Consider the following 10,415-nt stretch of genomic DNA (forward strand, 5'->3'; position numbering starts at 1 on the left):
TGTGTGTCTGTGTGTGTGTCTGTGTGTGTCTGTACGTGCTGGTACTGGGGCTTGAACTCAGGGCTTGGGCTCTGTCCATCAGGTTTTTTTTTTTTCCCTCAAGGCTGGTGCTCTATGTTTTCATTCATTTCTAACTCAAGAACCAGGGAAGGGGAAGCCTGTTGAGAGCACACAGGAAGCAACATTTTAAAGGTTTTCTTTTATGAGGCAGTGGGTAGGCACAAGCAATAAAATGGCTGTGACCTCAAAGTGCCACTGAGTTCTGCAAACCTGAGCTCGCTTCTACACAAAGGCTCCCAGCCCCCAGACCTCCGCCGCTGATTCCTGCGGTTCACGTGGGAACTTCCTCCTCAGCCAGTTTTCTTACTCCAGTGATGCTCTCTTAGGTCCCAATTTATTTATTCACACACCTCTTTAACCATGTCACAAGTACAGACAGATGTGACCTGTCTTTTTATTTTTCCCTGTAACTGGAATAGTATCAGTTCTTTTACTCTACCAAAATGCACAGTGCAAGTACTAACACAAGGCTGGGGCCAGAAGTGCTGTCACGGGTGTCTGGCTCTCTTACGCCCCCTAGTGGTCTCCACCCCCAGAACACTGCAGCACACAATCACCTAAAGTCTCAAAGAAAACTTGCAAGAACACCAGAAATATTTCTGAAATGTGTCAGAGCCCAAGGACTGGGGTAGATTTTATATACTCTTTCAAATACCTAGTTTGCATAGCTTTTTAAATACAAGTTTGTATGCTTCAAAGATTGCTTACTTTAGGCTTTAGGCATTTACCATTCTGTTTATTCCTCATTTTTACTGTCTTATACCAACCTTAGAAACTCAGAAACAGTGGGAAGCCTGATTTAAAAAATAAAACACCCAAGTCCAATGGAAAATAGGTGGATAAATACACTGTACTAAATTCAGATGATAGAATATTACACAGCAGTGAAAACTAAGTGAACCACAAATATATAAAGCAACCTAATTATAATCTTTAAAAAAAGAGTCTAGGGCAAGACATTAATACTGGACAATAACACAAATATGGAACCATTTTTATATAACTCAAAACCAAAAGCTTTATCTTTTTTATCTTTATCTTTAAGTTACATATATATGTAACTTAAATATACCTAAACATACTGATCATTTTCAAAGCAAAGCAGCGCAAAATCCAGGATTATGTTTTAGTACGTGAGAGCTGGTGGTGGTCACTCACACCTACAATCCTAGCTACTCAGGAGACTAAGATCTGAAGATCATGGTTCAAAGCCTGCCTAAGCAGAAAAGCCCATTAGACTCATCTCCAATTAACCACCAAAAAGGCCAGAACTGCGGCTCAAGTGGTAAAGAGCCAGCATTAAAAAAAAAAAAAAAGGGATAGCCAGGCACTGGTGGCTGATGTCTATAATCCTAGTTACTTAGGAGGCTGAGATTTGAGGATCAGGTTTGAAGCCAACTTCAAAAGGGAAGTCCAATTAGCTACCAAATAGGTAGAAATGGAGTTGTGGCTCAAAATGGTAGATCATTAGCCTAGGGCAGAAAAGCTCAGGGACAGCATGCAGACGCTGAGTTTGAGCCCTAACATCATCGCATGTGCACACACGCGTGTGTGTGTGCGCACACACACACACACACACACACTCAGGATACATGGAGGCAGGCAGGCAGGCGGCAGGCAGACAGTGACTGACAGAAGCCTGGGAGCCAATGCTGAGAACACAGCACCCGTGGCGGTGCCTTTCTGTTGAAGTTGCCTGAGGACCGCAGGCTGGAGACTCACAGCCACTCTAGGGATACAAGGCCTTTCCAGATGGTTCCCGATCCACTCTTGGCGGGTCAGCAGGTCCTGAGAACTGGGCTCTTAGGTCGCTACCTGTCCCTGGGAAGCCCAGCTCAGAGCCTCAGGAAGCAAGAACGTTGATCCCACTCCTCGGGAAGCCATTGTCTGGAAATCTAGTTTCGTGAGGCTTTGTGTGAAGTGCCACTGGGCTGTGGGGCTCCATCCAGAGTTCGGGCTTACTTGTCCAGAGGCCCCTCTGGACTCCGAGTTGGTTCCCAATGTCTGAGCTCACTCGTCTCCCGCCTGTTACGTAAGCAGAGCCGTCTCCAGATAGCAGCTCAGCCGCCAGAGCCCTGAGCACCGAGTTCCCAGGGTGCTGCTCCCACCGCAGCCCGGTTGTGTCAGCTGCCTGCTGAGACTCTCTCTTTCACTGAGATCTTCTTTTCCCTCTTGAAAAAGCTGTGCTTATTAAGAAGGAAGAAAATGCAAAAAGGATAAGCAAAATTTCAAAAAGTCAGTCTATAATACTTCTACTCAGGAGGCGGAGATCAAAAAAATGCTAGTGATGGGCTGGGAAGGTGGTTCAGTGGTAGAGTGCTTGCCTTGCATGCATGAGGCCCTGGGTTCGATTCCTCAGCAGCACATAAATAGAAAAAGCCGGAAGTGGCGCTGTGGCTCAAATGGTAGAGCGTTAGGCTTGAGCAAAAGAAGCTCAGGGACAGTGCGGTGTATCACCTGCTCCATATCCTTTTTATTTCCTTGAGAAATAAAACCTCTAATCACTGTCACCAAGGTCCACACCCACGAGTAGAGGGCGCTCCCTGGGCCACCCGTGCTGGCTGCGCAGTGACTTCAGCGAGGCCTTCAGCACCTAGCCTGAGACACGCCAAGGCTCAGCAATCCTGGTCAGGTGAGTACACTGTGGCTGGTGAGAGGCGGGAGGCATCATCCCACCGCTGCCCTCCACATGAGCTCTGCAGGGAACAGCTGTCCATTCCCAGCACACGCAGCAAGCACCGTCACTGCTGATGGGAATCGGGAGGGAGAGCTCAGAGGCCCGAGCCGGGCCCGCCAGCCCAGGGCTGCTGCGGGACGATGAATGGCTCCCCTCTCTTGTCAGGGGAGGAAGAAAGGGGCTTTGGCTCACCATTGTGCGCTGCATGACTGCACAATGGCACTCACTTATTATTTTTGAAAATGGGAATAAAAGGCCCATTGGGTTCAGTGTTGGCACAGGACAGACTGCCAGGGCGGCGCGCCCCCGGGGCCTGCCGGACAAAGGCTGGCTGGAACTCACACCCACTCTCTGGTGTCCAGCATATTCTGAAGCGCAGGGATTGGTTGGGTTTTGTTTTGATTTTTCGGAGGACAATTTTCCCCTCATTTAAGCCAATCTGATTTCTCCTTCAAGCAAGAATTTCTTGTAAACGTCCTGGGGATGTGGCTCGCTGTCCATACTGGCTGAACATAAATCTAAGCGCCCCAGCTCTCAAACAGTGTCCCTTTTAGCAAGGCGGGAGGTACAGGGTTACAGTCTGAGAGTGACAGGGCCTCAAAGACACAAAACTGTGAAGTCCAGTCGTTTCTACAGTAAGAGTCAGAATTCGTGTTCTGGGCAGACGTGAAAGCATCGGTGATCAGCTCTTTCTACCCCCCACCTATGCAATTCCAACGAGTCATAACTAGAAGTCTCCTCACTAAGTTCCTGCTCAAAAAGCAGGTTTAGTGATGCTAGCTGACCTGTCATTTTTCTATGTGTGTCATTTTCTATGTGTGTATGTATACACACATACACATACACTAGTACTCAGGTCTCCCTTAGGTTTTGGCTAAAGGCTGGTACTTTACTACTTGAGCCACTTCTGGCTTTTCAGAAGAGATAAAGACCCTCACGGACTTTGCAATCTTCAGATCTCAGCCTCCTAGTAGTCGGATTACACGTGTGACCCCCAGCCCCCAGCCAACGTCTCAGTGTTAATAGTGGCGTACTATTGTCAGGATTCACTAACATCTCATTTAAACACTCTTCCAGTTGGCTCTGGCCTAGAGCTGAGTCAAGTCTCAGGACTCAGATTTAACCATCAAGGATTCTGGGTTTTCTCTGTTCAGCCTCTCACAACACAGAGGCAGCTAGGGAGCTGGCAATCATGGGCACCCCACCAAACAAAAAGGCATTTTTTTTTTCGGAGAAGGAAGCACACGTATGAAGTATGGAAAGAGAAGGCGAGCGCAAGGGCCGTGGTCCGGGAGGGGTCCCTGTAACCTGCCCGTGCTGAGGCAAGAAGGTCGGGCTATGCTATCAACCCCGCTGACCCTACAAACAACAGCCTGCCATTCCTGTGCCTGCCACCCAAGACTTCGCTCCAGATACGGGCGCACGCACACCCCAGCTCCAGCACTGGGAAAGTTCCCCAACTCCTGCAAATAAACATACACTGGACGCGGGTGGACTCCAGCACTTCTGTCGAAAATCCTGGAATGTCAGCCGTGCTCCTTAACCTTCCTACTTTAAAGACTCTGGAAAAAGATTTATGTTATATAAACTGACACTGAGCAATAGAGAAGAGTTAAGAACCCAGGCGTGGTCTGAGTGCCTCGGGTCCCAGCACTGGGAGATGACAAAGGAGGCTGGGGCTCAGGGTCTGACACTGTCCCCAGAAAACAAACCAACCAGAAAGCTTTGTAATGAGAAGAATCACGCCTTAATCTGTGTCACATTATAAACCAGCCATTAGGGAACTGGTGAAGGAAATGAATGATCGTTAAGAGTTTGATGTTTCTTTCTAATCTATATTTATTAAGGAAAATAAGACTCAAGACTCTTTTATGTTTTTAAAAGGAGACATGAGCCGGATACAAAGGCTCACGTCTGTAATCCCAGCTATTTACATCAGAAGGATCACAGTTTGAGACCAGCCCAGTGAAAAAGTTTACAAGGCTCTAAACCAACCAATAAAAAGTTGAGCATGGTGGTGTGCACCTGTCATTCCAGCCAAGTAGAACACATAAATGGGAGGATCCCAGCCCAGGCCAGCATGGATAAAAAGCAAGGCCCTATTAGAAAGCACAAAGAGCTAAGAGCATGGCTCAAGGGGCTAGCAAGTGCAAAACCCTGAGTTCAAATCCCAGTACTGTCTGAAAAGCTGCACCTTGTGAGGGCCTTCACCTGCACTGTGAAGGTAGGAGGTGTGATGGCCAGACGCACCAAGAGCTCAGATTTGCAGCCTCGGCCCTCTGGTAAGTTCCAGGGCATAGTCTTCATGACCTACACATTTCCTGTCAGGCCTCACCTCCCAGCTGCTTTGGGGATTTGAAGGGATTTAGTCAAACCATTGCAAGAGACAATGATCAAACTCTGTCAATAAATCTGAGAGCTCAGCATCAAAGGGCGCAACTGTGTGCTTTAAATCCTTTGAAATCTCACTAGTTTACAACTAGAGAGAAAGCCTGGGTTTTCCTACCCCGTGAATGCAAAACCCAGGCTCAGAAGGCTTACGACTCTACCTGGGGTGGTTCAGCCTGTCTGCTCTGGGCAAGACTAGAACCTGGGACCTCAGGGCCAGGACAGACTTGGCCCACCTGCCTACACTCAGATCCCTCTTGGTGGCCTTAGGACCCTAACTCAATTTACCCAATGAAATCCACTTAAAGGAACCAACCTAGAGAGAGGTGAAAAGAGGGCAGGGATCCCTGCTTAAAGGAGCTGACCTGGAGAGACAGGACCACATGATGGGAACCCCATTGTGACCCTCAGTTGTAGGTGACTAAAACCATACCTTACCCTCTGGTAGTCTTGTCCTGGGCACAGAGAACCCACAATCATGAGAGAGATATGGCAGAAATGTCACAGGGACACCTGGCAACACACAACGCAAGGCAGACCTCACAGCTGTCAGGACCCACAGCAGCGTATCAACAACCATCAGAACCCAGAGCAGCTGAGCTGGCCAGACAGGAAACAGTATGCGCCCAGACGGAATGGGAAGTGGCCTGAGGTGAGGGCTGAGAGAATGAACAAATGCACTGTGGTGTGTATCCTGACTCCCAGAACCGGAAGTGGCCTGAGGTGAGGGCTGAGGGGCCTAAACCAAGCCAGGACTGAGGCTGTAGGAATGCCCCAGATTAATTATGCTTCATTGCTCATTGCACCTGTGCTATGACAGGAAGTGTGTGCAGGGATAGTGCTTCCCCACTGCACTTTTCCAATTCACATAATTATTTCAACACAAGCCAAGTACCCCACCTCTCCTTTGTAAGCAATACAGACTTCTGTTAAGGCAAAACTAATCTTCTCAAAACACCAACTGCTACAAAACTTCACTGTTGCCCCTCATCTTTGTCTTTATATTCTTCATAGGCTAGTGGTGACATGAACTGCATTCCCTCTGTCACCCGCCGGCTTTTTTCTCCACTTGGAAAACACATTACAGGGGCCATGACCATCGTAAGTAAAAGTTGCTGATACTGTCCCCAGCGGGACAAGAGGTTAAGTGACTGTGGCAATACCTTCACACCTAAGAGACTCCTACCCTCCTTTTCTCCCACGCCAGTCCTCTGAGCTGACACCATGCATAATTCTTCAAGAACATTCCAACAGAGTTCTCCAACTGAGTGTGACCTGGTTCTCCCATAACAACAGCATTGTTTATGCCCCAACCCATTAGGTCTGAAAGGAGAGCCCAAGTGGCAATGGCTTGCCTCTGCACTTCCAAAGCCTCACACGGAACTCACAGTGCCCAACACTACAGAAAGACAACGCATTCCTAGCGTGAGTTCCCATTTTGTCCTTGTCCTCTGTTTTACTGTATTTTTTTTCTACTTTTACAAATTACTGTTAAGACTCGGGTCTTATCACTAAAATTGATGCATCACCATGTAATGGAAAGAATGTCCCATACCTTTCACTGAGGCTTCTCCACAACTGTGCACCTGCAACAGGAAGAAGGGAAACATGAGAGACAGCCCAGGTCTTGCTCACCTGAGGTGTTCCCCAACTTAGAAATGTCCGGCACTAAATAAAGTGGACTGCATCAAATCCTACCGTGTATATCGCTGGTCATGGGGCCAGCAATAAGCCACAGATATTACTGAGCTCCTACTTTGTGTAAAACACTGAATAGGTACCATAAGCGAAGAGACATTCTGTCACAAATTACCTCTGTCTCACAGACTCTATGTCCAATAGGACAGACAAAATACACATCAATTATTATGGTTTTATTTTCTTAACAAATTTTTAGAGTACGGCATCATGGCACCATGCTGACCAGCACATCTCAAATGCGTCCATCTTTGATGGCTGGGCCTCTGTACTCACTGAACAGCGACTCCGAGCTGTCCCTTCCCCCAGGCTCTCCTGTGAGTTTGATTACTCCCAGTTATTATGAAATAAATGGGGGAAGAAGTAGCAGAGACCTATCTCGTGCATGCTACAGAACGCATGTCTAATTGTGAACTGCTGCTATTAGCAACCTTCAACTACAGAGGTCTCCTCCCTCGCTCGCTCTTTTTCTCTCTTTAACCTCTTTCCACTTCAGGCTCTCATTGGGATATTCGGTTTCTAGCTGTGGGTGGGGGCAGGGCCCTGCATATGTCCCCCTCACTCTCCACAGACACCTGGGGAGCGTTTGCTCCCTTCCTGTGAAATCTACACTGTCCATTTCTGCCCGGCAGTTCAGTACCTTCACTGCTGTCGAGAACGGACACAAAAAGGGACGGGGCCCAGGGATGGCAGTCCTCCATGCCACACGCCACTCACTGCCAATCCATCTCGGCTTAGCCAAGACCCACAAGCAGTAGCCTTGTCTCTGCCCTTAGCATTTGCACTGAAAGTCAAGTGCACTCGGCCCATGTCCTTGATGCCTGCTCCTGCTGCACCTTTGACTATTGGTTGGCTTTCCCTGCTCCACCCCTTGCCTATTTTTACGGTGGGGGGTGGGGGGGGGAAGGTGATCAGTTGTGGGGCTTGAGCTCAGGGTCTGGGCACTGACCCTGAACTAATTTTTAGCTCAAGGTTAGTGCTCTAACACTTTGAGCCACAATACCACATCCAGTTGGGGGTGTTAACTGGAGCTGCAGATAAGAGGCTCATGCACTTTTCTGCCCCAAGTTGGCTTCAAACCGTGATCCTCAGGTCTCAGCCTCCTGAGTAGCTAGGATTATAGGTGTGAGCCACAGGTGTCCAGCTGCCCTTGCCAGTCCAGCCCTGTCTTTGGCCAGACTTCCTTTCTCTACCCCTCCCCGTGGGGCAGTCAGCCCCCACTCAGCACTGCAGAGGTTCTGTCCTGTTCTAGCCCTCCCTGTTCATGTCCAGCGTTCATAGTCATTTCTCTATTTTTTTAAATAAGGCCAGCAAGTCTTAATAAATAAAAACACCCTGTATCATCATCCACTTTAACCACTTCTGACCCCAGAGCAATTAGAGGAATGTTGCATGAAAGGGCAGGTCGGTGCCTGTAAGACAGCCTACCTATCCAAGTTCCCAACTCATATTGAGAGCTTGCTATTGTTTAGAAATCCCCGGGTTCTTTGGAGTCTTTCAGCTTTGTTCTTATTCTTCTGTGCCCAGATGAGGGCCAAATTTGATACACAACTGAAAAACATGAGGTGTGTCACTTTCTATTCTTAACCTATTGCGCTGAAAGGGCTGCTGAAGAATCCTGCAAGTGCCTGAGTCTTCTCGGAGTCCATCAGGAGTTCTAGAGGGGACATGTCACAGTCTGCTGGGGGAAAATGAGCCCTCCTCCATGGGATGGGAGTCAAGGCAGAAACAAGACCCACTATGGACCAACAACCTACCCACTCACCAAACCCTGAGGCACAGTGGAGCTCCACCTGAGAGTGGACTCATGCCTGGTGTAAACAGAAGGCATCAAAGCACGGCTTATAAAAGTTGAGTGGGAGTGAGCTGAGTGTCTGTTCTCTGACATTCAAATAGATGATGGGATGGAGAAATAAGAGAAAAGGAGAGAGAAAAGTGTGTATGCCTGAATGTAATCTAAATCTACAGATTTAGGAAATGTGGACAAATGTGGACAATAAATGTGCTCATCATCCTAAGAGTCTAGCACCTGCAAACTTGGATGGAAAGTCACTGAACAGTCTTTCTAAACATTGACCTGACGGCTTAGTTTAGGAGAACTGGAAAGACTCAAAGCATCAAGCTGACACCCTCCCGTGTCAGCTTCTATCTAACTCAGCTGGCACTAGGGAGAAGGTGCCTCCCTCAACCCAGGAGAAAACTGGGCAGTTCTTCTACACATCAACCCCATAGGCCCCAACGAAAACATCCTTCCACTTAGTGAAAGGAGGAACTCCCTTTAAGCCTCCTCTTGACTACTTTTGAGCATATCTATCATATTACATCATGAAGGTTCACAGGCTCAATAAGTTCCCGGAGGAATTCTTGTCTGTTGACAAAAACTACCTCAGATACAAATAAGAGAGCTTTCAAATATAGAAAAGCATGTTCAGACTTATAATACAGTTAAATTTCTGAAATGTTTAATTTCCAAAAAATAAGTAAATGTTAAAGAATACTTTTTATCTGTGTGCCAGCATGAGGGTTTGAGCTCAGGGCCTGGGTGCTGTTGCTATGCTTTTTCACTCAAGGCTGGCTCTCTACCACTTGAGCCACATCTCCACTTTGGTTTCTCGGTCATTAACTAGAGATAAGAGTCTCATGGACATCCTGCCTGGTCTGGCTTCAAACCAAAATCCTCAGATCTCAGCCTCCTGAGTAGCTAGGATTCCAGGCCTACACCAAAGTTACCTGGCTGAAATTTAGAATACTCAAATTCTCATTTTCAAACTTAATGTTTACAATTAATTAATTGTCATTCATTGCTAATTGATGCAACCGGCATTTGTTTCCAATTAGTTTTTTTCTTCACTGAGGCAGAGAAAATTATAAACGAATCCATTTTCTTGTGACCTAGTTTCATTTGAGGAGCAATAAATGTTTAACTGCTGTTCTCAGCGTAGCCTACATAAATGCCGAAGTGGTGTTTGAAATAGCACTTACAGCCAAGACAGAAACCAGCACACACAAACCTTTGGCCCAGTAGCTATAGCTCTGATCAGAGATGACAGCCATCAAAGAAATTATCATGTTGAAAATAGCAAAATCAATGTCTATGTAATCTATTACTCTGCTCCTGTTCAAAGGATCCACTGGCTAATATACCTATATAAAACACAAATTCAGTGAGATACATAAAAACGAAATCTGTGTCTACTTACCTCTCGTTCTAGACAGCACCATATCCTTTATTATTTGCATAATAACTCGTCCAAGTATCATGACAGAAATCAGATGATATACCCTCCATGGAGTCAGTGCAAGGAACCTGGGCCAGATAAACAGACAAATCATTATTGCAGTATGAGGACTTGCATCTTTCAAAAATAATAGGTTTGTGTTTTCTGATCTCAACCTATAAAAACTTTTCAATGCATCCATTTATGACACAACTTTTCAAAATTCACCCCAATATAACCCCTTGAAGTCAGCAAAATAAAAGCTTTTGAATCGTGTATAAGTTTGTCCTGAGCTCTCTGCCCAGCCTCTAATTTGGGTGGAGGATTTGCTCTCTTAGGTCTGAGCCACATGGGAATATGGGTGCTGGGTTCCC

At 46.9% G+C, this 10,415-nt stretch overlaps 1 protein-coding gene across 1 annotated transcript in view; it reads right to left on the minus strand.

The window, feature by feature from the left end:
* Fam134b (family with sequence similarity 134, member B) overlaps positions 1-10,127 on the minus strand; it is an 81,423-nt gene extending 71,296 nt beyond the window's left edge. Inside the window, exons 1-2 of the mRNA XM_013013869.1 lie at positions 10,024-10,127; positions 6,681-6,711 (exon numbers count right to left, since the gene is read on the minus strand). Of these exons, the coding sequence (XP_012869323.1) occupies positions 6,681-6,711; positions 10,024-10,084 (92 nt within the window). The 5' untranslated portion in view covers positions 10,085-10,127. The remainder of the gene's footprint in view (positions 1-6,680; positions 6,712-10,023) is intronic.
* Positions 10,128-10,415: the final 288 nt, after the last annotated feature.

Source organism: Dipodomys ordii, unplaced genomic scaffold, assembly GCF_000151885.1.
Source record: "Dipodomys ordii isolate 6190 unplaced genomic scaffold, Dord_2.0 Scaffold21, whole genome shotgun sequence".
Taxonomy (NCBI): domain Eukaryota; kingdom Metazoa; phylum Chordata; class Mammalia; order Rodentia; family Heteromyidae; genus Dipodomys; species Dipodomys ordii.